Genomic DNA, 25,693 nt, shown 5'->3' on the forward strand with positions numbered 1-25,693 from the left:
CTTTCTGCAAGCAACATTATTTTCAGCAATGCGGTGGTTGAAGCACCATATTATACATGCCATATCGTGTTTACGTTGCAACTGACACATCTGATGATTCATTTAAAAAGGTTCAGTATGTGGGCAATAGGGACGCATCTACTTCTGTGACTGGTGATCTAGTAGTGCTTCTTGCACTTAGGCATTTTCTTATTCTTTTGTTCTCTTCAAATTTTTATGGAGAAATTACCGAGGGAGAGTATTGGGAGGGGAGTTTAGGTTAATTATGTTGCTGGATAGGTAGTTACTTTGAGCAGAGGCAGTGGCACTAGCTGGTCTGTTTGATAAAGTATCTGCAAGGAGTTGATTCAGATGGACCAGGACCTCAATTCGGCCCAAAATCTTCCGTCAATGCATTTCATAGTGGATACCATTAGCTTCTCGTGGGCCCCTAATTTTGCTTTACTGTGACATTTCTTCCTTTCAGCCAATGGAGATTTACGTGGACGACGAGGCAAAGTTGACCCTTCATGGTCTTGTACAGGTTTGATTTTGACATTTGAATATTTCTCTTAGTTTTATTTGTTACTTTTCCCCTTACTTGGTGTATCCCTAATGGCAGCACTACATCAAATTGAGTGAGTTAGAGAAAAACCGGAAGCTGAATGATCTGCTCGATGCATTGGACTTCAACCAAGTTGTCATTTTCGTCAAAAGTGTCAATAGAGCTGCTGAGCTGAACAAGTTGCTCGTGGAGTGTAATTTTCCATCTATTTGCATCCACTCTGGCATGTCCCAAGAAGAAAGGTCCGTCCATCTTAATTTAAGTTTTTCTATTTCAGAACATACAATTGACTTTTTGGATTGATTGTTGGTTCTTCTATTTGCTGTGTTTGAGATGATTTTAACTGCATGAATGAATTACTTTTTAGTGAGAAGTATAATACAGTTCACTGTTCAGTGTATTCTTTTGAACTGAGTTCAAGATGGCATTTCTGAATGTTGGCTTGTTAAAAGGGTTGGAAATTGTTCTAAAGCCTCCTTGTTTCCACAGAATGTTTCCTTGAGTTTTTCTCTGTACAGTTTGTTATAGTACTGAGGAATAATTTTTCTTGGTGGTGAATGAGGACATGTTCTTATCATGCACTGTTCATGATCAGTATGGTAATATTGGATTTATTATCATCAGGCGACATTAAGAGAATTGGTGTGTTAGTCACTTGTTTTTAATGTCTCAAATATTGTGGTGGCGTTCGCAGATTGACTAGGTACAAGGGATTCAAGGAGGGGCACAAGAGGATTCTTGTAGCAACAGACTTGGTTGGAAGAGGAATTGACATAGAGCGAGTGAACATTGTGATTAACTATGATATGCCAGATTCTGCAGACACTTATCTCCACCGGGTAGAATTTCTGATTTATTTTCCATCTAAATGTCAAGCTCTTTTACGGGTTCTGAACATATAGTCCTGATTTTCTTTTTATCTTCTTGTCCATGTTCTAGGTGGGTAGAGCTGGAAGGTTCGGCACCAAAGGGCTTGCCATCACATTTGTTTCGTCTGCATCTGATTCAGATGTTCTTAATCAGGTCTGATATTATGGTATTTGGTTTGTTTGTGTATTCACCTTTCAGTTTCTTGCATCTATAAGGGGGTCTCCTTTTACATGTTTAGGTGCAGGAGAGGTTTGAAGTAGATATTAAAGAACTTCCTGAGCAGATTGACACATCTACTTACAGTGAGTTTCTCTGCCTACTTTTCACTTGGTCATGGCATGCTTTCATTTCTTTTTTAGGGCCATACCTCCTGCTGCTCGTGTTTTTTTCTGCAACATGTAGGATTTCTCCCAAGTTGGATATGTTACATCAACCTTGGGAAAGTATGCCTAATTAGGACCTGAATTTTCAAATTTGAAAGGATACTTGCATATCCTGTCATGTTTGCATCTTCTGTTATTCAGTATGATTGATCATGTTCTACACTTCTCCAGTATTATTTTTTATCTAACTGTCCTGTAGAAAATTGCAATTTTGGACCCAAACTGTAGGGCGATTTGCAATATTAGTCCCCCACTCAGAAAAATGCTTCAAAGTTAGTCCCATATGTTGCAAATTTTTTACGGTGGGACTAACCTTGCAACATTCTTAAAGTGTGAGGAGTAATATAGGCTATTTCAGGAAGTATGGGCCTAATATTGCAAACTACCCTATACTTTGGGACCAAAATTGCAATTTTCTCAACTGTCCTGTGATAGATGTTCACATACATGTTTCTGGAATCGGACAACCAAAAATAAATCCTGTGATTTAGCTTGTTTAAACCCAAGCTATGTTGCTAGATACTGTTGAGTTCTAAGACACCTTTCTGGTTAGAAATTATGCTTTGGTATGACATTTTTCTGCATATCTTCGGACGCTTGCAAGGTTAACATGATTTATTTGCCTGTTAATATTGTGTTTGTGATTACGCCTGGTTTCTCCTATTATTATGCCTGTGGTTATAAATGCAAAAAGTATAGTTGCTATTTTGTTTCTATATTCTTTTCTTGTTTTATTGTTATTTGTTTCTGCTTTCAGTTGCTTGTAATGTTATGCTTCAACTATCTCAATCTTCCGTCTTAAGTGCCTGTTCGTCAGCAAAAGAGAAAAGCATATTTGACATTATAGTCTGAATTTTATCATTTATGTAGAATACTGATTTCTAACGTTAGTTTCCTTTTGGTGTAATGCAGTGCCGTCTTAGAGCCTGCTCGTTTCTTGTAGAAGATGAACAAGACTGCACGTAAGAGAGGATGGGATTGCCTCTGGTTACTGAGAGCATTATTTTCTTGAACTCTGTTGAATATCAGATCCATTCAGGAGTTGATGGTTATGGTTGCTTTTTGGTGCTGCTGTGTGATTTTAACCATCATTGGACTCTTCGGCCTGTTTAACATGGATAATTGAGATAACCATCCTGACAGGCGTCTTGCTTGTGATGATCATGATGAATATCTGCGCTGGATTTAATGTGCTACGAAATTTTCATTGGTTGCTCAATTTCTTATGTTAGGCAGCATAACAATTCACTCTGTGGGTTATCAGCTGCTCGTTGTAGTGAGATAGATTTGGTTGATTGCTTTTGAATTATGGTGGTTTGTAGTGGGAGGTGCAGGCCTTGTATAGATGTGAGTGAATCATGTTTTACTCTGCGTGGCCACTTTATTTGAAAATGATAGGATGGAAGTCTAATGTCGAAAATAGTAAAAAGGAAGTGTTAAACCAGCTGTCTTTTTGATTCATAATTTGTGAGCGCACCCATTTGTTGGAGTTGCTGTTTAGGATTTGACTTCATCTGAGGAACGCGTTGGACATTGAATTTTGTATAAATTTCAGTAAATGATCTCACATATTAGTGAAATTTGCTCATGGAAGTCGGAAAGATAAAAATTGAGCGAGCTGTAGGTTGCTGAATCCAGATGAAGGAACTGGCCTGTTGGGCTTTGTGGCTGCTTTACCTTGCCTGCGTTACTAAGAAAGTATTCGCAAGAGACAAGCTGAAGGTCGTACGTATTTCCTATCATTTGACGTAAGATTAATTGGTAAGAAATTGTGGGAGTTGGAGTTGATGCTTTACTTCCCCAACGTCGACAAGTGAGCAATTTTGGAAAATAGGAAGGGGTACATTGTACGCCTGATTGGGATGGGATATATATAGGAACAGAGAGAGGACCACGGGTAAAGCAGGCAGACTTTTGGAAATTCTACTCCACAGGAAATCCCAAGTACATTATTATTGTTTGAGGGGGAAAGCTTTTCAATATTGTCATTTCTCGAGTTCTTTAGCTTTGCTATATATAAATATTAGTAACTTTTGGAGCGTCATTCTGTATCTAATGATTTGAATTTACGTAAAGTTGTGAATGAAAAATAAAGATATATCCTACTTTTGTGAATTAATGGTGAAGGAAAGTGGAGTTGCGGTTGGTGAACTCAAATTTTAATCTATTTTTCTTGTAATGACTAGGACTAGGAGGATAAATAAAAGATATAGACAAAGGTATGTGTCACAATTCAATACTCAAATAATATTTTCTCTATCTTTAAATTTTGTTGTCATAATAAATATCACTATTAATATTTGAATCTATAAATATTTACTCCAATATTTATCTCTATTTCTAAAATACAAAACAAAACACTTAAAAAAAAATAAAATCAAACACAATGTTACTCTCTCTCTCTCTCTCTCTCAATTAGTCATTTTATAATAAATGGGATATATTTATGACGCTTCTTTCAAGTCTCGTCCACGTAATAATTATCTTAAAGTGTACAAGTATTTAGATTTGGGATGAACTCAAAATTTAAAGCGTTAAGATTTTTCTCAAATTTGTCCCATAATGAAAACCATAATTGAAAATAATTACCAGATTCCATTCTCACTTTTTAATTTATTGTGTGGGATATTAATAAATCATATAATAGAATTTATCAAGTACTTATGTTGATGAATTTCGGGCATAAAAAAGGCATGGATTTGAGCTCCAGCAAATCAGACCACAAAACGAGCTCCATCAATGTCTTCCATTTTCATCTCCGACTCAATTTCCTCTTTTCTTTCTTTTATTTTAAATTGTAGGGGCAGAATAGACATTTTGCTATGTCGACGGATCAGGGGCCGACCCCCACGGGATCTGTCTGTGTCTCTAGTGAACAAGCCCTAAACCCACATCTCCTCCTCCTCTCTATAAATCAGTCAGTCCAAGTACAGCTCTCTCCTCCTCCGCTCCCACCACCGCCGTTGCTCACCAATGGGGAAAGGCGGAGCACTCTCGGATGGGGTGGTTAAAAATATCATCCTCTCATACACCTACGTCGCTATATGGATCTTCCTCTCCTTCACCGTCATCGTCTACAACAAATACATCCTTGACAAGAAGCTTTACAACTGGCCTTTTCCCATCTCCCTCACCATGATTCACATGGCCTTCTGCTCTTCCCTCGCCTTCGCCGCCGTCCGCCTCTTCAAACTCGTCGAGCCCGTCTCCCTCAGCCGCCGCGTCTACCTCTCCTCCGTCGTCCCCATCGGTGCCCTTTACTCTCTCTCCCTCTGGCTATCCAACTCCGCTTACATTTACCTCTCAGTTTCCTTCATTCAGATGCTTAAAGCCCTTATGCCCGTTGCCGTTTATTCCATTGGAATTCTGTTTAAGAAAGACGGTTACAAGACTAGTACCATGTCCAATATGCTTGCCATTTCTTTGGGAGTAGCCATCGCTGCTTATGGTGAGGCAAAGTACGATTCTTGGGGGGTACTTCTGCAACTTGGTGCGGTTGTTTTTGAGGCTACGAGGTTGGTCATGATTCAAATTCTTTTGACTTCCAAAGGGATTAATTTAAATCCCATCACTTCGCTTTATTATGTTGCTCCGAGCTGTTTGGCGTTTCTTGCAATTCCGTGGGTGTTTGTGGAGTATCCTGTGTTAAGGCAGCAGAGTTCAGGGTTCCATTTTGATTTTGTGATTTTTGGGACTAATTCTCTCTGTGCTTTCGCCTTGAACTTGGCTGTCTTCTTGCTGGTCGGAAAGACTTCAGCTTTGACCATGAATGTAGCTGGAGTTGTGAAAGATTGGTTGTTGATTGCTTTCTCTTGGTCTGTGATTAAGGATACGGTGACGCCATTGAATTTATTTGGATACGGATTGGCTTTTCTGGGTGTGGGGTATTATAATCACTCGAAATTGCTGGCACTGAAGGCAAAGGAAGCACAGAAGAACATGCAATCGGCAGATGAGGAGGCAGGGAAGCTGTTGGATGAGAGGGGTGGAGATGGAAAGGGGAAAAAGGGAGATTCACAAGCTTAATCGGATAACTGCTTATTTACAAGAAGTAAAAAAGTTCCAAAAAGAAAAAAGGGAAAAAAAAAAAAAGAAAAGAAAAGAAAGACAGGTGTTAATTCAATAAAAGTGAGGAAGAATTTGGGGTTTTGCAGGTTGACTTTGGTGGTTTTGAGTGGATCTGGGATTTAGGTGTGTTGACTGAAGGATGATCCTTAATGTTCAATGTTTGGTTGTTCCTGGTTGTGGTATTACTGTTAGAGATCCACATTTCTTCTTCATAATGCCAGTTAATGTATACGTATAACATAAAAATTATACTTACATTTTTTTCATTAAATTGCCAGTTTTTTTCGCTCTTCTGAGTTCCTTTAGATCTTTGTGGTCCTCCTTTTTTGACATTTCAGGTTTATATTACTTGATATAAATTTGCTTATGTCGGATAATACAAAATTGTTCAACCTTCTAGTTGTGGTGCTTTTATCATTGGTTGGATGTGTAAAGATTGAGTATCAGTAGCTTCTGTTTGGACATGATTGAGAAGAAACTACTGAAAGAAAAGTATGAAGGGCACGATATAAGACTGGATCCAACTTGGGGCAAGTTGGCTGTATAATCAATATTACAGATCAGTCTTGTGGTTTCAGCTGAGGGAGAACTAAGACCGGCCAATTCTTGCTTACATTATTCTCCCCTTCCATAACAGAACAACTGCAGAATTCAACAATTAAGAATTGGAATGTTAAGAGTAGCGTTTTCAACTGTGTACTTGTTTCATTCTTATACATTTATGGCTCAAGAAATGGTATTATGATCCTTAAAATTTGCTCCTTTTTCGTAGCATGCTAGGTATATCGCCTTTTTCCAAAACGGTAGATACATGCGGCGTCCTCTCATATACCAACGTCATAGTGCTCTTGCACTATGAAGTCCAGGGTAAAGTGTATGAGGTGATTCAGGTACTTTACCACTTCTTTTATGTACATTCAGTATCTTTCTTAGCCTTTTCCCACCCTCCTTCTCTATCATCCCTCAGGATTATTCAGAGAATATGCACTCCAAACTAAATCTTTACAGCTGCTTTCGAGAAATACATGGATGGCTTTGGTTGTTAGGTGATTTTGATATACTATTAGGATATAGAACTCAACAGGCGGGATCGTCAGGTTGTTCATATGAGAATGGTCAAAGCTGTGGGGATGCTAATAATTTGGTGAGCAGATAGGATTATTGTTGATGTTTATTTGGCTACAAATCAAGCTGAAGCTCTGCCTGACAGTTGACTTTGCCGAAGGGTATTGTTTAAGCTTTTCTACATTTGATGAAGCTTTTATGCGGGAGGCGTGAGATTAGGAGCACATGCATTAGCAAGTAAAGGCTTTGCTTACATGGATGGAAAAGCCCCTTAGCGTCTGAGGAATCTGTCGAGCAAGAGGATCCATCTACTGCATTTTCTTGGAAGTTGCCCTGTTAGAGCTTTCTCAGTTCAGATGCGAGGTTTAATTATTTTTTATTATTAAAAAAATTATAAAAATAATATTTTTTTAAAAGACATAACATATTTACGTCGAGTGGCGGACAGACTCGACATATATATATATATAAAAGATGATGGATGTAAGTAATCGATTTGTGATTTGCTTTTATGAAAATAAGACAATCATCAGCGAAACAAAGTATGGGAACAATAGGACCTTTACTTCTGGGAGACATAGCATCAACTTGTTTATTATGACTATCAAAAAGGATTTTTTGTACAAGAGATTTCAGACAAACAATAAATAAGTAGGGTGAAAAAGGGTTACCTTGTCTAAATCACTTTAGTAGGGGTACAAAAGGAAGAATAAACCCCATTCACTCACATGGAGTAAGAAACTGTTGTGAAGATAAATTTTGTAGGAAAACCAAACTGTTGGAGGCATAATTCCAATCCAATTTGACATAAGCCTTTTCAATATCTAATATAAGAGCCATGTAATATTGCTTACATTTTTTGGATTTTATGGAATGAAGCATTTCATGAGCCATGACCACATTCTCATAGATAAGATATTTGGGCACAAAGGCATAACGAATTAATGAAAGGCTTCGTTCGATAAGTGATAAATTTTTTTGAATCTAGGGCATTAGGACAGGTGGCTTTATTGGGTCCAATATTAACTAAAGCCTTATATATATCATTTTCCGTGATAGGTTGAGTTAGAAGATGGTGTTAGGGTTGATTAAGGGCTAATGAAATGATTTGGAGTGTGATGACTAGCACTAATGTTGTGACCTGTGTTAATTGAGCAATTTGGACAGGATCATGGATCCACTCATTATTAACATTTTGAATGAAGTTTTTCCTTGGAGAATGGGTAGCATATGCATGCAAAATTCTACTGGTAAACTCACCAAAGCTAACCCAATCTGCCCCCAATATGCATTTTGTTGACGAAGAAAAAGAGCAACTTCTCTTTGAAGACTATTTTCTTGTGAAATTTAAAAAATCTCAAGGTTAAATGGCTATTTGCCATTGAGTACTCTATTTAGACTTATTCGAGTTTGGTTAATATTATCGTCAATATAACCAAAAACCTGTTTACGACACCAACGCCAGTTCTGAGAAATGTATGATAGTTTTTCTGAAAACCAGCTAAAATCAGGTTCAGACCAAATTGCATTAGTAAATTTCTAAAAAGCCTAGGTCTTTTCGCAGACGACTTAGCATGCATAAAACGCCCCCCAATCTTTTCATGTGGATGCATTAAATTATTAAAATCCTCGATAAAGATCCAAGGAGACGAGTCTGGGGATAATTATAAACTGCTGCTCATGAAGAATGGATGAGCAATTTTGGGAAAATCCACTTCAAAGTGGACAGTTCTTGCAGTCGCCTGTAGCTCTTGCATGCCATAACACCCAAATTCCACCAGCCAGACTTATTGCACAAGTGAAGTGACAATCATAGCAGAGAAAGGGAGACGTTAAATGATAGTCGGTGCATGATCAGCATGAATACGAGTATCCATCACAATGAAAATATCTGGCTAGTATCGTTGAAGGAGGTTACATACCGCAACCGCGAATTCAGCACGAGAGGCACCCCAACAATTCCAACTCAGGATTTCATCGTAGAAATTACGAGGGATGAGGTAGGGAACGGATTCACATGGCCGTTTGCAAAGTGGGTCTTCAGTAGGGATAGGGGCAGTTCTCTTCCGAGAGGATGGAGATACAGCTTGAATTTAGCCTCTCGTTCCCTGGCAAAACCCTTGCGTTCTTGCTCGATCTCAATGATCAGGTTGTTTGCAAATGCAAGCTGTTGGAGGAAGCAGAGTGAGAGGATTGGGATGTAGGTGATCGATGGCATTGGGGAGTGGATGGTCGTGCATGGGACTAGAAGGAAAAGACCTCGGAGGGGCTGACGGTGATAGCCTTCTGGAAAATGGACATGGTGGGGGCTGGAAATGAGGAGCTCTGGTTAGGGACGAGGGGCTAGTGGGCGGGGAATTGGACGAGTTGTTCCCGTCGTGGGCTATGGCGTGGTGAAAATGCTCGTAGAAGTTGTGGGCCATGAGTAAAAGTTAATTATTCAAGTTGAAAGCTTGAAGAAAAGATTGCAGGTGAGGAATTATTTAAACAAGGAGATGAAGGTGGTGAAAAGTTGAAAACAACGGCGGTAGGCAATGGTAAAAGTGACTCATCAAGTAAGGCAATGGTGCCACGTCGCTAAGTGTAAGAACAACCATGAATTGTGACGTGTCAGAAGAAAGGCTGTTCTCAAGTTGTATAGAAGTGGAGCCAAAACTGCGAGCATTGATGGTTTGTACACATGGAGTAATGGGCCCCATTTCTCTCGTGGCACTAACTATTTGTGAGACAGCAAAATAAAGTGTAGATAGCTCACCTGTTTTTGTGAGTCATTTATCTGCTGAATTGTCATGTGTATAGTTTACCGACATTGTGTGAACACCATGTATGCATGTATCCTCTTCTTGAATTTCATCAGTGCTGAAGGTTTGTTGAGTTTCTTGGTCTCTCTCTGCTGAAATTTAGGATTGGTCTAGTGAACAAAGAAGTTGGAAAGGATTGTGTGTGGAAGGAGTTGTTTGTAATTCTTAACCGACTGATGAACACAAATTTTGGGAGCGTTTTGTTACCATTTTTTACCAATGACCAGAGCGGGTGTTAGGTTTAGAAGCAGACGGTGTAGTGGGATGTTGTGAAAGTTTAGTAGGTGGTGTTGGGGTACTTTCATAAGGTGTGGATAAGATTTACTAGGAGGTCTAGGATGCACAGTTTCCTAACTTGGTGATAATAGGGATGGATCAGGAGAAGGGTTTTGCATTGTTGTGGAAGAATCAAGACTATAAAAATTGGATTCAGTTGGTGGGGATTGAAGAGGAGAATCACTTTGTAAATGACCAATTATACCACATCTAAAACAAAACAATATATTAAGTTCATATTTGATGACATGCTTGTGGTTTTGAATCCTGATGAAAATAGAGGATGGTTTGAACTTGGATGGTGTAAAATTAGGTTTCCATTGTTGTATGTTCAAATAATTATTAAAAGGAAGCAAGGACCAGCTATGGCTAAAGCCATGAAATAATCTTCCTCGGACCACCCATGGCTAAAGCCATGAAATAATCTTCCTTGGAACTAACCTTGATAAGATAATAGTCTTTTCCTAGATCAGATACAGAGATGGGGGTGGTTGTTTTCCATAATGTAACAAGATGCTGAGACAAAGTAGGTATTGAACGCTGCATGTTAAAGTTTTAAGGATGAGAGCACGCTGCCATAGCTGATGAAAACGTTGTGTATTAGCCGTAAGCTTAGCCTTATAGGATTCTAATTGAGGGGTAGGAGCCATGGTGGATGAGGATGAACGAGTTGTGGCCATGGAGATGTGGACGAAGAAGCAACAAATGTCCCTAGATCTGGAGGCTGCCAAGGCCGTTTGGGAGAAAGATGTGAGTCCAGGAAAAACGCTGGCAAACGACAAGGGTCGATGGAGGGATGTTTAGTTGAAAGAAATGTTGGCGAGCGGAGAAGATCGGAAGGTGGTGAAGCAGATGAGGAACCCAGCAGAGAAAACATTGGAAACTCTTTTTCTGTTGTGGATCAATTAAAAAAAATAGTGTTTAAAATAAAATATGTGATATTATATAACATAATATAATTTGCAACATAGGTGTATCTCCAGGTTGGTATCCGCTTTCCACACGTCTTTCAGTAGATGATGACACGAAAATGACGTATTATGTTGTTGTACCATTTTCAATATCCTTGTTCTATATCTTTTTTGTTGGAAATGGGTGGTTTTTGTACAATCGTGTCATATCATCTGTGTCAACTAGTAATGTATTGTATGTGTTGCAGGTTTCAATCTGTTCCCGTACGATTGGAACGGGAGATCTTATGCACACTTATGTTCTGAGTATCTGCTGCTTTTGGAATATTTTGCCTCATCCCTGAATTGGTGAAGGATCCATTCAAGATGATGCATTTCCACTACTACATAGAATATTAAAGGACATATTGATCTCCACAGCTAGGGATTAAGATCAGTTACATAATGACATCTAAGTCTATATCATAAGACTGTCAGATAAACTGTAGTAAATGAAATATTCGTATAAATGTACCTAATGTCTTGAATATAAGAAACCTGATCAGATTGCATCTCATCCAGTATATCTTTTATGACCCAGACTGTTGTTCGTACTGTACGGGTGAAGTTGTGCTTGGATTTGGGATTAAACGGTTTTTATCTATTTGGATTTGGCCCATATATACACTTTCCGCACCAAGTCCTTGGCAAAGTGGAATGATACATGACGAGGTCCAAATTTGCAAAAATAATATAAACTTGTGTTATTACTTTGAAAAAATATTTGTCTACAAATTTAATAATTCAATGTTACCTGTAGCAACTACAACGCGCTCCAAATTGTAGATTTGCCTTTGGTGCTGACATTATATAATTTATGGTATAAAAATGCTAAGACGACACTGTCTCAGCTGTAGTTCCTGACTTCTACTATATCCTCTAATTTTGTAATATAGTAATGATATCGGGTTTTCTTATGAATCAGGACACATCACCCCACCCAGTAGGAGCAACGCAATTGTACATGCATACTGTACCATAATTTCTTGTGGTGCGTTGTGAGTAATTTCTTTCTGTGCTATGTGGGATATAATTGCATGAGTTTGCAATCATGAACCTTTAAACGCTGTCGCACTTGGCCGAAAACCTAAATACATCAGGCAATAATCCAATTCAGAACTTACCATCCAAATATATTTTTTGGTAACGCAATTATGATTATATTGATATAAAAAAGACTTGATTAGATCAGTGGTGCATAAATTTGTAACAAAAAACCATGTACTCTACTCATCTTTTGACGACCAATCCTAGTTTTTCATCATGTTAATCATCTCGGCGACCTCATAGTTAGGTGATAACCTTAAAAATTTGGATCCAAGCTTTGTCTTTAAGCTGTATTGATTAAAATTTAGGTGTGGCAAAGACTAATAATTAGGATCTTGACCACCTGCAAAACACAAATACTTTTTCTGAATGTTTTTTCTGGTTTATGTTCATATCGCATTTCGAAGCGTTAATTGCCTCAAAAAGACATGATTTTGAACAATACAAGTCTTGGGTCCGTCCAACCGGTTGCCAGCCAGAACTTCATTTAGAATCTTAAAAGAGAAAGATATAGCTTGTTCTTCTGTTATGCTCATTGTAGTTTTTCAGGGTCTTAAAATCTTACAATCACAAACAATGCTTATCCCGATATACCAATGTGAAATAACTGTCAGAAATTAAGGCAGGAGAAATTGTCGGAAACCTTTTTCTTCAATGCCAGAGCAGTAACTAAACTACCAGAAATCTCTACATGAGCACAATCCATCTTTAAAGTGGTGAAATCGGCTTCTATCTCTTACTACTATTTCTCTGTTATATATCAGGGATATGAGCTTAGTAGCAGAGTGGCAGTCCCCACAAACTCGTAAGTTTTTAACAATTCGAATTGGAGATCCGGAAGGAGTCTTCAGGAGTGCAAATGCAATGGCTAGCTTTTCACTATGCGTGTGCAGGGCACCCTCTTTATCTTCTTCATCAATATCAAGCAAGACGTTTGATGTTGTGGCAACATATCCAGCTTGTCTCATGTTTCTCTCCATCTCATCCACCATTTCATTGATCTTTGCGTACTCGCTGTGAGATTTATCTCCAGCAACAAACTCATAAATTCCATCACTAAGCTCAATCATAGTGCTTCCAGGGACCTTTTTGATCCCCTTCTTCCCCATTGCTTCCCTAACTGTGGTTTTCTTTTCCCAATCCGACATTTTGGCATAAATGCTAGAGAGTAGGACATAGTTGGATTCTTGCAACGGTTCATTTGTAATGAGATCCTTTGTTATTCTTTCACCAAGATTCAGCTCGCCATGAGCATGACAGGCAGCTATTAAAGTTCTCCAGATAACAGGATTTGGCGCGACAGGCATTCTATCTATGAACTCTATAGCCTCTTTCACTGATCCAGCCCTGCTTAACATATCCACCATGCATCCATAATGCTCTATCCTCGGTGCAATTCCATAATCATTGACCATTGACTCAAAATACTGTTTTCCTTTGGCTGCTAAACCAGAATGGCTGCAAGCAGTGAGCAATCCGATGAATGCAACATCATCTGGAACCACCCCAGCTCCCTTCATCTCCTCAAACAGTGAAACGGCCTCCACACCACGACCATGCAGTGCCATACCAAAAATAACAGAAGTCCAAGAAACAACAGTCCTCTTACTCTCAGGCATGTCTCTAAACACCTCCAACGCGTTGTTAACATCACCACACTTTGCAAACATGTCTATTAGCGCGTTGCATAACTCTGATCTCATCTCAATCTTCTCCCTCTCGATGTAAGACTCCACCCACCTCCCAAGCTCGAGGGCGCCCAAATCAGCACATGCAGACAGCAACATCACCATACTAATCTCATCAGGCTTCACTCCAAGAATCTGCATTCTTCTAAACAATCTGACAGCTTCACTTGACATGCCCCACTTCACATACCCACCCATCATCGTACTCCAAGAAACCGAATTCCTCTTAGACATTTCATCAAACAGCTTTTCGCTGACCTCAATTCCACTTTCACAACTGCAGTACATATGAATCATAGCGTTCAGGACATGAGTGTCACCACAAAACCCAAGTTTCAAAACCGACCCATGAACCATTTTGCCTAAATTCAAGTCCCCAATGCCAGCACAAGCCTTGAACACAAAAGGGTAGGTATAGTTATTAGGTTCAACCCCATGACTCAGCATTTCCTTGTAGTAACATATAGCGGTGGTCTTAGAATGAGTAGTCTCTCCATAAGCTTTAATGACACTGTTGAAAAGGAAGGTATCGTAGCAATGGAGGTCTGATTCTGGGGAGAAAATAAAAGAACAAGCATAGTGGATAGCACTAAGGTCTGAAGAAATGGAGGTGAATTTTGTGAGGACTAAAGGGTTGTTTTGGAGACCAAGCTTGAGAATTTTTGCGTGGATCTGAGTGAGTTTGAACAAAGAGTTGCAGAGCTGAAGGAGAGCGAGGCAGTTCTGCTCTGCTGCTCTCTTATACATTCTAAAGCTCACAAGTTCAACTTTACGTGAAGAAGTGTTTATGACTATGAACCTCTAAATGCTCGTGAGCGCTCCTCCTCACTTGCTACTTTGTTGCCGCTCGCTGCTCGGTTGGATTTTGCAAACTCCATGTCTAGTATTTTCAACAGTTCAAAACTACTAACTAGAAGAACTAATCAGAAGCTGCCGCTTTTCTCACACTCACATTCAAGATTCACCTCAACTACATCTTTCTTAGTACCAACCCACCAGCAAATAGCCCATCTCATTTCGGAGCAGAAATCAGCAAACGAAGCTCTCCAAACCTTCGAATGGGCCTCGAAGATTCCCAACTTTACCCACACGCTGTCCACTTACCGAGCTTTGATCAACAAGCTCTGTACTTTTCGACAATTTCAGGTTGTCGAACAATGCTTGATGAAATGCCTAAGAAAATTGGTTCATCCCCCGATGATGACATTTTCATCACTGTTGTCCGGGGCTTTGGGCGGGCTATAATGACAAGGGAAGTGATTTAGAGAGTTTGATTTGGTGTCCAAGTTTGGGAAAGGGGCCCCGTCATTGAAGCTGTTAAATACAATTCTTGATGTTCTGGTGAAGGAAGGTATTGATATTGCTAGGGAGTTCTAGAGGAAGAAAATGATGGGGAATGGCCTGAAGGGTGATGATTGCACTTACGGGATTTTGATTAAAGGCTTTTGCTTAACAAATAGAATAGGTGAATGTTGTTATGTACAATACATTGATCCATACTCTTTGTAAGAATAGAAAGGTTGGTAGAGCGAGGAGCCTAATGAATGAAATGGACGAATATAGTGATGTGACTTTTAATATTTTGATATCAGCATATTGTACTGACAACAATCTATTGCAGGCTCTGGTGATAATGGAGAAATGCTCTAGTCATGGGTTTGTGCCAGATGTTACCTTGACTAAGGTGATAGAAATTCTATGGAATGCAGGGCGTATCTCTGAAGGAGTTGAGTTATTAGAGAGAGTGGAGCGCAATGGACGGACTCTTGATGTAGTGGCCTATAACACATTGTTGAAGGGTTTTGTTGAAGCAGGAAAAGTAGAAGCAGGATATGGCTTTGTCAAGCAAATGGAGATAAAGGGATGTCTACCAAACACTGATACAACCAATGTTCTGTTTGCAGTTTTCTGTGAGTCTGGAATGTTGGATTCAGCTCTTGATATGTTTGATGAAATGAAAAGGGTCAGTGTACATTGGAATTTTGTCACGTTTGAGACACTAATACATGGATTCTGTTCAAGTGGGAGGACTGGGGATGGGTTTAAGATCTTCGAATTAATGGTTGAGGGTAAGGGTGGTTGTGCTGGCCATATTGGTCCTTATAGCATTTTATACGGTTTATACAAGGACAACTGTCTTGATCAAGCGCTAGAGTTTCTACACTATATAAGAAACCTTTTCCCTCGTGCTGTGAGTCGGAGTTTGAGGATTCTGCAATTATGTCAAGAGGGTGGCATAGAGGAAGCAAAGCAAATTCTATATAAGATAAGTGAAGGAGGCTTTCCAAGTGCTCTTGTATATGCAAGTTTGACTCAAGAATTTTCCAAAAATGGATTCATGAAGCAGTCAAGCTAATGAATGAGATGATTGGCCATGGTTATTTTTTAGTTGCTTCAACTTTTAATGTTTTAATCAGTGGGTTCTGTCGGCTGGGAAAAGTTGGGACGGCAGCGAGGCTAATGGAGGACCTTTTGATGAGAGGTTGCTTGCCTGATTCTGAAAGCTATGGCCTTATAATCAAAGCCTTTTGCAGGCAAGGGAACTTCCATTCAAGCTCTAATGTGGTTTATGCAAATGGTGGAAAAGAGTATTAGACCTGATTATTATGCATGGAATTCATTGATTCTGGTGGCATTAGAAGGCAAGGGATTTGTTCCAAGAGCATGAACTAATGCAGGGGCCGACTGAAACCTGATCTTCATCAAGAAAACCATTGTATCCACCATGGTTTCCGTGCTTGGAGGTTTGTCCTGGCAGCAAAGAGTTGAGAGGGGTTCAATGTTTCTTTTTTGTTATCTTTGATTAATTAATATTACACTCCAAGATTTTCACATTTTAAAAGCATAATCAAATTCGACAGAATAAAATTCTTCCTGTGACAATAAATATGTCAATTTTTCAATGAGAAATACATATATATGTAAAGAAAGCAGCACAGCAGATAGACAAGAATTCATGTATGCCAAAGTGCCTAACTAATATGATACAGTGAATGCTCATGGCCATGGGAACACCCAAACTTCCAATAAATACTCTGTTCTCAAGTGGTTGGCTGAAGCCGTGGCCACGTCACTCTAAAATGTCCCGTTACTTCTCCGGACCTTTTCAAAAAATAATACTGACGATGACGATTAGCATCGGATCTTAATTAACTAACCTCAATCAATCCATCAAACCACCTCCTCAATATCATCTTTCTTCTTCTTGCCAGTCTCTTTTTTTCTGACCAAAACGAAAAGAAACCAGAGAAACGAGAATAAGTTTCCTTAAAGATGAAAAGGATCTTGTTTTTTCTTTCCTCTAGATTTTCTGACCGACCCTCTAAATTTCGCCTCACCCATTTTCGGCTTTACTGTGATCGCGCACATTCTTCTGTCTCCAGGCGTCCCGGTTAGTGTATGTTCTGTAAAAGAAAACACAGACGCACGTGCGTGTGTGTGCGTATTCATGTCGTGATTCTTGAATGTGGGTTTTCTTTGAATTTATTTTAAATTTTGTTTACTGGTGTTTCTTGAAGTGTTATCTGTCTTGATTGATATCTGTGGTTATGTTTGATGATTCTTTTTTATTTATTTTTAACGCTTTCTCTTGGGGTGGACATCATCAACTCTGTTTTCACTGTTATATATGGCAAGCTTCAATCCCGAATGTCTTGACTGGTGCAAGCAATTATATCACGTCATAGCTTTTAAGAAGAAAATTCTTTCCCAGAACTTTTGAATTTCACTTCTACTCTGCAAAATGAAATAGCATCGATTAGAAACAGAAGAACAACTGCCTAAATGTAGATTCATAAAAATCGGTGCAGTAACAATGTTTTATCATCAGAATTATAGTTTCTTAGTTTATGGACGTTTTGTGGGGTTTAACATTCCTTATCATTGTGAGGTTCTTGTACTCATAAAAGAATACAAAAAAATTAAGAGTATCGAGAATTTAAATTATGTTACTTCAACAAAGAAAATAAAACCTGATTGATTTTGTCACTCGAAAGATGATAAATGTACTTGGAGTGCATTTATGTTCTCCAGAACTATCAATCCTTTCGTTAATTGTTGATTTGAGCTAATGTCATTCTGAAAAACTTATGACTTTGCATATTTGTTTCTCCAAATGAATTTTCTCCAATTCCAATTCTGCGATCCAATTTTAAGCATCCAATATAACATTACTTATGCAGTTTCTTCTGTGGTTAATTTCTCTAAGAACCCTCCTTATGGTTTCTTTGAATTCTCATGATCCCTCCCTTCCAGGTCCGCTTGCTTATTACAAGAGTCTCGTTAATCAAGGAAAATTGAAACACGACCCTTACCAGGAAAAGGTTGCTTTGGAACTGGATAGCTTGCTTGGAAGGCTGGACCAATATGAGAAAGATATGGAGGAATACCATGTGGGTCTTATGTTAAGATGGGCCTTTCCTTTTCTCTATTATCATGTCCATGATTTCTTATATATGTTTCTTGGCTTTTCATAGGCAAATCTTGCCAAGTGGGAAGAGAACCGGGAAAATGAGCGGCGGAGGCTTTTGATGGAGGAAGCCAAGTCAAAGCAACAGGGAGATGCCTTAACATCCATAAACAAGCGTAGGAATATGTTTCAGAAGTGGATGTCACGGTGAGGCAAATAGATTCCATCTTATCTTGCCTTCTTTTTGTATTGTTTTCCTATTGTGATTGCTTGCACCTGCATCTGTGCATGTCATACATCTGGAGCTTTTCTTTTAGCAAGAAATTTCCAGTTTGTTGATGCACCAGAACTCCAAGCATTCTGAGAGTCATGAAAATCTCATTTCTAGTGTTTAGAGTGTGCTAAAAATCTAATCAATAAACAATGGGACTTTAGCCTACTGACTGCTCTGGCGAAGAGGGAAATGTTAAGCTTGTGGGTCAAATTCACAGCCAGAACACAGTGCTTATGCTGCTAAAAGATTAAACTTTTGATTAGTACTTTTGCCAAGGCAATAGTTTTAAGTACCAAAGCAAGAGCCCAGTGCAACAGTTTCAAGGAAAGCCTAGTCTACAGGTTTGCTTCCACTGGGGAGAGGTATTAATTCCCTCTTGGCATAGGCCTGAGTCTGAGACCTAATCATAGTCGATGCATGGTTATGTGCAAATGAAACATCTGGTAGGATTTTTGCTAGGTGCTATAGCTTTTTGTATAGCAAGAAATGATTAAGCAGAACTCATGGTTTTGTCATCATGAGGGGCCTCCAGAGTAATACTTGGCCTCTCCAGCATACTTGTGGTGAGGGAAGTTGTTAATTTCCTATTCTTGTGCCTCAACAGATATAGAAGAGCCATGTTGGTAAACTAATGTAACTTTATATATTGAAGGTGAAAAAGAAATTAGACGTTCTAAACCATTGACGCCTCTAAGACTTGCTGTTGCTTTCTTCATCTAAAACTTCCATTCCTCTATTGATGGATTTTCTCTTGATTCTGCAGAAAATTTGATAATGTTGAACCAGGCGTGGGGAAATGGGTGTCATATCTTAACAGAGAAAAGAAACTAGATTCACTGGTTGGCAAGCGTCCTACTGCTCCTCCAGCACCCAAGGGCCTATACATTTATGGAAATGTTGGAAGTGGTTTGTTGCTGCATCTTACTTGATCCTTTTGTTGTCTGTTATTATGTCAGCTGATTTTTGTCTAAATTTAATTTACTCCATAATGTCACCACATTCCTGATATCTCAATTTTAAAGAAGTTTCATGCTGGAGTCATTCTTGCAACTTTTTATAGCTCATACGCCTTATCTAGGGAAGACAATGCTCATGGATATGTTCTATAGTGCCACGGAAGGAATTGTTCAACATCGGAGAAGGCTTCACTTTCATGAGGCAAGTGCTCACCTCCACTTTCCGCAATGTACGCTACTATGTCATCATTTGAAATGGTGTATATTGATCATCTTTGCTTTCAGATATATAAAAGAAAGATTTCATTTTATTTGTTCTATCCTTATAAAGTGAAGAGCATCAAGCTTTTGTCCCTTCCTGTCGGAGACACATATAATAAACAAATTAAACAATCTATTTTTTTCTGGAATTGGGGCTTTCTCTTGGAGCAAAGTTATGCATCAATCAGCCTTGGAGTGTCCTTACTGCCGCATGAGACTGTTAAACATGGGATATGGTGAAATTTCTCGTTTGTGCATCCCTTCATACGTCTGCTGTAAATTATGTTCATCAACACGAATATCATACTTGTAATTTGAGCAATTACAATGAGAGTTTTATGTACTCCAGCTTCTACTTATGAGGGAAGATGAGAAATATTTACTCCAAAATGGTAGCTAATAAATGACTTTGAGTTGTGAAATTCACCATTTTATTAGTTTACTTACTGAACTTGAGGAATGTGGCCTCATGTTGCGGCATACGAAGTACACATCTCTAACTTCATGTTTGTTATATTTTCCAAAGTAGTACACAGCTTTGATTTTATATTTGTTATTAACAGCATTATAACCATGAATAAGTTCGTCAAATATAGTCAAGCCTGGTGAATCACTCTTTCACCGAGTATAATTAGGGAGTAAATTTTACAATACTGATGTCTGACTAAGTCTTAACTTGTTCCATGTCTGAATCTGAGATGGCCTTCTTTAGTAGTCCCCTTGTATGTGTACAGACATTGCAGAAGTTGAATTAAGTGTGGTATAACAGAAAGATGATCACTGTTCATCTCCTAAGGTTTATTTTATCAGAAATCATAATGTTTTCAGCATCTATGTCTTATTTCTAATCTAAAATTTTGTAACTATAATTGGCAGGCTATGCTTCAAATACACGATCTCATGCATAAAGTATGGAAGAGTCAAGAGATGGAAAAGTCTCTTCAATCCAGCATTTCAAACTGGGTAATGAATCTTCCATTTGATACAAAAATTAAGGAATGGCTAGCTGAAGAAGAACGATATAAGCAAGAGATGAAAATGAAAAATATTCTTCCAGCTGTCGCGGATAAGTTTCTTGTTGATAGGCAAGGATATCAAAGAGGATCTAGTATTCTTTGCTTCGATGAAATACAGGTTCGACTATCTATGTCTGCTGAGCTTCCCAGCAATGATTTATATTTAACAGTCTTTAGGGATATACTAATTTATACCTTTAGATATGGTCTATATGATTTCATGAATAATTGTCTCACTGAATTATCAATGTCTTATGTAGTTACTGGGTTTATTCTGTGTATCCATGTGATTCTATTGCCTGTCCATGCGATTATAGAAATGAATGTTAGTTCATCATGTATGAGTTGTCTGTTCTGGCACATATTCTTATTTCTTTGTGTTTATGCTGCTCGATCAGAGGTATTCTTCTAAGATGAATAGCTCAATCTTGGTTTTCTGTTACAGACAGTTGATGTATTTGCTATTGTGGCCTTATCTGGAATTGTAAGCAGATTGTTGAGTACAGGAACGGTTCTTGTGGCCACCAGTAATCGCGCACCAAGGGATTTAAATCAGGTGTGTCTCAAGTAAAATCTCCAGATAAAGACTCATTTATTCCAGCAACGGATCATGATTTTGTTCCCTTTTAGTGGTTTTAAATGGAGCAAACCCAATCTGCTTTTTCTTTATTTTTCTTAATCTTTTTTCAGGATGGCATGCAAAGAGAGATATTTCAAGAATTTATAGCCAGACTGGAGGAGCACTGTGAAATTATTCTGATTGGAAGTGAAATTGATTACCGTCGTCATATAGCAGAAAGTTCTATTGATCAGGCAAGAAACTTTGAAGTATAGTTATAACACTTGTCTTTTAGTCACAAACCATCTGGATATGTGCAGTATATACAGTTGATAAGTATTTAAAACTTCAATACCGATCTGGCCTTTCGGTGGTCAACAAAATATAAGCCCGAGGGACACTTGATAACTTACTCCCTATTTCTTATTCAAGGCAGATACTTGTTGAACATGAACATAACCAGATCAAGTGTGCAGTTAAAGTTGAACTCATGGAGTATTTTTGTGTGAAACCAATTTGGTACTCCAACAGAATGTATTACCCTTTTCGTTTTCCAATTAACATTTTCACTGGTCCCTTTTTGCTGAAATTCCTCCATCAGCAGCACAGCCTTTAATTCATATATCTTTTTGCTTCTTGTAGAATGTCTATAGTTATATATGAATAAATATTATATAAAATGTCTTTGTTATTGGTATGTAATTACAATAATTTTACATCACCTCTGTATGCTAGAGAGAGTTGTTGATGACAAAATCATTCATTTTAGTTTCCTTCTTTTTCCCATTTTCTTACTGTCTTGCTTGGCATTTGAAAAGTTGAGTGCAAGTTATATGCTTCTCCTTAACATGGAATTTCTTGGTGTATCTTCAGACTCATTACTTTTGGCCTCTAGATAGCAACAAAATAAAGGAATATGAAAATATGTGGAGCCTGGTCGTCAGCCAATCAGGAGGAAGGATCACTTCTCAAACGCTTCCTGTGATGTTCGGACGGTAATTCTACCATAAAACCTGTGCGGATGTATATTTTGACTTCTCCTTATGATATATTTGTCTCACTTATGATCAGAACATTGGAAGTCCCTGAAAGCTGCAATGGGGCAGCGCGCTTCACATTTGAATATCTATGTGGTCGACCGGTATGTTTTCCCTGTGGATCTTTATCTTTCTTAAATGTTTTATCTGTTTGACGTCAACGCTGTGTGCCATTAACTAATTACTTCTTTGTCTAAAATTCCTCTTTTTTGGAGCCCAGATATAACATAGGAATATGAGTTTTGTAGAGATATTTGTTCCACATTTAGTAGTGACAGGACTCTTGGAGTGTGAATTGAAGTTTGAGCTAAACAATCTAAGACAAGCATCAATAATCAACTCCAATGAGAAAAAGGCTGCTCAAGTAGGAACCACGTAGTGCATATTTGAATGTTTAATCCTTCAGTTGAAGGAAGATTTGAGAGAATAAAAAATTGTAATAAGCATCCAGGACTACTTTAAAGATTAATTTAGCTATATATAAGAATAAAAATCTAAATCTGGAAGCCCCCTAGTCAGTTTTCTTACTATTTCACAGGCTGCTGCATTTTGATGATTATTTTTCTTAGTATATTTTCTTTGTGTCTTGAACATCAATGTTAGGAAGTTGCTTATTTCCCTGGAGTCTGATATTAAGCTTGCAGATTGGGGCAGCTGACTACATTGCCATTGCTAAAACCTACCACACAGTCTTCATAGGAGATATTCCAGTTATGAGTATGCGTATCCGAGACAAGGTAACATTGTTTTCGCCCATCTTATTACCTTTGAGATTATATAATTAAATTTCTGTCACTTATGTTTCTGACTCTTCTGAAATATGTTCAATGTCCTGAAAAATAGTCCTTAAATCACTACTGATCGTGAAAGCTGAGCTCCTCAGGAGATTGTAACACTTGATATGATCAAGTGCATTTTATTGGAAAAAATAACTAATCTCTGATGTACCCTTTTGAACTGGCTCAAACATAGTGTTTCAGAGCATTGAAATTGATTTTGTGCTCTCTTTGTTCTGGTCACAAGTCTAGGCTTGAGCAGCTCTGCATCCATTTTCCTAGTTTTATGATCTTCTGCTGCAAATGACGTTTGTTTGAGTTAGAACTTTGCCTCTGAAGATGTTTTTTGCATCTTTCGGTTATTCTTCCAGCATTTTGTTAGTTTCGCAGGACATGGTTTTTTGTGATGAGCCAATGATTATTCCTTTGCCAGGCTAGGCGATTTATCACCCTTGTTGATGAATTATACAATCATCATTGCCGTCTATATTGTTCTGCTGCTACTTCTGTTGATGATCTATTTCAAGGAACTGAAGAGGGAACATTGTTTGATTTAGAGAGGCAAGTGTCTTATGTTGTTGGTTCTTGCTTCCTTGATAACATGGTACTAGCTGTCACATTCAACTGTTTATTCTGTGAAATATTTTATTCACTGCATCTCTTAATCACTTTACCCACAATGGAAACTTTGTTGGACATACAAATGGCGTTCTCTTGCCAAGAACATGGATATGTCAGTTAAGAATTAAGGTTAGCTAAAACAATCTCATCCAGGGGTTGGTATAATTAGTATCTGAACCTCTGTCCTATCCTTTTCACAGCTTTCAGTTTGAAACAGAGACAGAAAACCCAAGGCTTCGACGGGATGTCCTGGCAGAAGGCAATGTTAGTTCAGGAGGAACCACCACAGGAATTATTTCTCTTCTATCCGGTCAAGAGGAGATGTTTGCATTTAGAAGAGCTGTGAGTGTTATTTGTTCCACTCAACATAATTCAATTTCTCACATCCATGATAAGACTATTTCAGATAGATATTTGCTGTTCCCAGTGTCCATAAACTAAAATAACTAACCTGGAAAGTCCGCTTCTGCAGGCAAGTAATTAGGTGAATTCAGGTTTATATATACTCAATATGTATTATGTTTGCCTTTGCGTGCAGGTTTCCCGCTTGATCGAAATGCAAACACCATTATACCTTGAAGGCGTTAGTTACCTTCATCCTTATTTCCAGGAGAAGCCAACAGAAAATCAGTCATAGCACTGTTACTTCTTCACAGGCCATCATGCTTAGTATCGTATTCAAGGGACTTGATTCCATTTGTTGAATAAATTTTCATAGTTCATTGGTAGATTGGAGGAAAAAATAAAGGTGATGTTACACTACATAATGGAAAGAAAAAACAAGAGCATGCATCTACTATCATCTTATTTTCACCAGCTTTCATCACTCAGAAGTCAGAAGACCATACCCGATATTTTAATCTTGGAAAAAAAACATACTTTCACGGCTTTTAATGATGTAACTTTGGCTACATGTTTCTTTGCCTTCACTTGTTTCTCTATTATAATTTAAGATTCAAACCATAAGATTAATGTACGTTGCAATAAGCTACTCTTCAATTGAAGGAGATTGTAGTGTATTATACTTCGTTGAGTGGAATTTGAAACACAAAATCCCCACAATGTAATAATTTTGAGTCAAATTCACATAACTGGGACATGCAGTGGAGTTGGGGCCTCTTTCTTAGTCCACTCTCCGCATAAAGAAATAGTGCTTGGGGTTCTGATTCGTTGATTTCGTGGCTTAGAACCAAACCAAGATGCTTATGATATAGGCCACTTGATCAAGCTTACAACACAGCTAAGATAATTCTACCATAAATCCCTTCCTTTCTTAGATTCTGCAATCATAACACACACACATCTACATGTCATTATTAATGTATCTGCATACCCCAAATTGCCTATTCCTCAGGCCTACTAGCTTCTTATTTTAAGGGGAAAAAAGACTAGAATCTTTAGCTAATATTTTCACCTACCCAGTTGTCAACAATGGAGTTTTTGCCTGCCCATTTGCTCAAACTCGAGTATTATGGTCCTTTGTCTTTATCATTTTGCCTAGAGAAATAGAGAAACAGAGAGAGAGAGAGAGGGAGGGAGATGTTGGGAGGAAGAAGCCCCTTTGTGGTAATTCCTTCGACAAAAATAGTCTATCAACTATTACAGAAATGGAGTACGAAACTCCTTAAATAATTAGAGGCCAATATTACAAATCACGAATGATAATAATAATAAACTAAAAGAATAAAGGAATAACAGTATGTGGATAAAAGAGGCTCCAAAAAGTCAGATCCAAACAATAGGGAACACGGTCACAAGGCACCGCACCCAAAACAATCGAAACCGACCCATGGTTGCACCACTACAATACCTCAACAACACCTCAACTTTCAGATCACAGAGATCCAAACAATCGGTCACCAAGACCCACCACTAGTTCATAGAGAACTTTAAGAGAAAGAAAGGAAAGAGGATAATAAACTCAAGAAAATGGAACTGTTGTTTTTTCTTGGCCGAAGGCCAAGTCCTTTTAAAGGGATGAAGGATCGGTGGAAAAGGAAAGGTGAGGGTGGCTTTCCAAAAGCCATTGGTATGGCTTCGGAAAGTCACCGCCATTAATAGCGGTGAATAGATAAGCAGACGGGAGGGAGAGG

General features: G+C 38.4%; 4 protein-coding genes and 2 pseudogenes across 9 annotated transcripts in view; 5 read left to right on the forward strand and 1 right to left on the reverse strand.

The window, feature by feature from the left end:
* Positions 1 to 3,729, forward strand: part of LOC105156085 (DEAD-box ATP-dependent RNA helicase 56) — a 6,605-nt gene extending 2,876 nt beyond the window's left edge. For all 3 annotated transcript variants that reach the window (XM_020694057.1, XM_011072162.2, XM_011072241.2), the window contains 6 exons: positions 467 to 523; positions 602 to 786; positions 1,239 to 1,383; positions 1,484 to 1,567; positions 1,653 to 1,716; positions 2,710 to 3,729. In XM_020694057.1, the coding sequence (XP_020549716.1) occupies positions 467 to 523; positions 602 to 786; positions 1,239 to 1,383; positions 1,484 to 1,567; positions 1,653 to 1,716; positions 2,710 to 2,720 (546 nt within the window). In that variant the 3' untranslated portion in view covers positions 2,721 to 3,729. The remainder of the gene's footprint in view (positions 1 to 466; positions 524 to 601; positions 787 to 1,238; positions 1,384 to 1,483; positions 1,568 to 1,652; positions 1,717 to 2,709) is intronic.
* On the forward strand, positions 4,580 to 6,149 carry LOC105156240 (probable sugar phosphate/phosphate translocator At2g25520). Its single transcript, XM_011072355.2, has one exon. It carries the CDS (start codon positions 4,771 to 4,773, stop codon positions 5,821 to 5,823), a length of 1,053 nt encoding a protein of 350 aa, XP_011070657.1. The 5' UTR covers positions 4,580 to 4,770; the 3' UTR covers positions 5,824 to 6,149.
* Positions 12,480 to 14,478, reverse strand: LOC105156410 (pentatricopeptide repeat-containing protein At4g21065-like). Its single transcript, XM_011072566.2, has one exon. It carries the CDS (start codon positions 14,437 to 14,439, stop codon positions 12,679 to 12,681), a length of 1,761 nt encoding a protein of 586 aa, XP_011070868.1. The 5' UTR covers positions 14,440 to 14,478; the 3' UTR covers positions 12,480 to 12,678.
* Positions 14,547 to 16,375, forward strand: LOC105156329 (annotated as a pseudogene).
* On the forward strand, positions 16,339 to 24,572 carry LOC105156495 (putative ATPase N2B). 4 transcript variants are annotated; one of them, XM_020694053.1, is made up of 14 exons: positions 16,339 to 16,436; positions 17,947 to 18,083; positions 18,168 to 18,307; positions 19,138 to 19,280; positions 19,453 to 19,532; positions 20,468 to 20,725; positions 21,053 to 21,163; positions 21,298 to 21,420; positions 22,040 to 22,161; positions 22,238 to 22,307; positions 22,848 to 22,940; positions 23,413 to 23,540; positions 23,801 to 23,942; positions 24,139 to 24,572. In XM_020694053.1, exons 1-14 carry the CDS (start codon positions 16,418 to 16,420, stop codon positions 24,235 to 24,237), a joined length of 1,665 nt encoding a protein of 554 aa, XP_020549712.1. In that variant the 5' UTR covers positions 16,339 to 16,417; the 3' UTR covers positions 24,238 to 24,572. The 4 variants fall into 4 exon arrangements, with proteins under 4 accessions (XP_020549712.1, XP_011070982.1, XP_011071051.1 ...); XM_011072680.2 differs by lacking the exon at positions 16,339 to 16,436 and adding an exon at positions 16,614 to 17,083; XM_011072749.2 differs by lacking the exon at positions 16,339 to 16,436 and adding an exon at positions 17,033 to 17,089.
* Positions 25,578 to 25,693, forward strand: part of LOC105155829 — a 6,914-nt pseudogene continuing 6,798 nt past the window's right edge.

Source organism: Sesamum indicum, linkage group LG1, assembly GCF_000512975.1.
Source record: "Sesamum indicum cultivar Zhongzhi No. 13 linkage group LG1, S_indicum_v1.0, whole genome shotgun sequence".
In the NCBI taxonomy this organism is placed as follows: domain Eukaryota; kingdom Viridiplantae; phylum Streptophyta; class Magnoliopsida; order Lamiales; family Pedaliaceae; genus Sesamum; species Sesamum indicum.

Bases quoted from the DNA above. Each gene is read 5' to 3' on its own strand.
- LOC105156410 (XM_011072566.2), bottom strand. From the start codon at position 14,439: ATGTATAAGAGAGCAGCAGAGCAGAACTGCCTCGCTCTCCTTCAGCTC.
- LOC105156240 (XM_011072355.2), top strand. From the start codon at position 4,771: ATGGGGAAAGGCGGAGCACTCTCGGATGGGGTGGTTAAAAATATCATC.
- LOC105156495 (XM_011072680.2), top strand. From the start codon at position 16,966: ATGAAAAGGATCTTGTTTTTTCTTTCCTCTAGATTTTCTGACCGACCC. The intron at 18,308-19,137 runs GTGAGGCAAATA...TTGATTCTGCAG, and splicing joins TTTCAGAAGTGGATGTCACG to AAAATTTGATAATGTTGAAC. The intron at 19,281-19,452 runs GTTTGTTGCTGC...CGCCTTATCTAG, and splicing joins TTATGGAAATGTTGGAAGTG to GGAAGACAATGCTCATGGAT.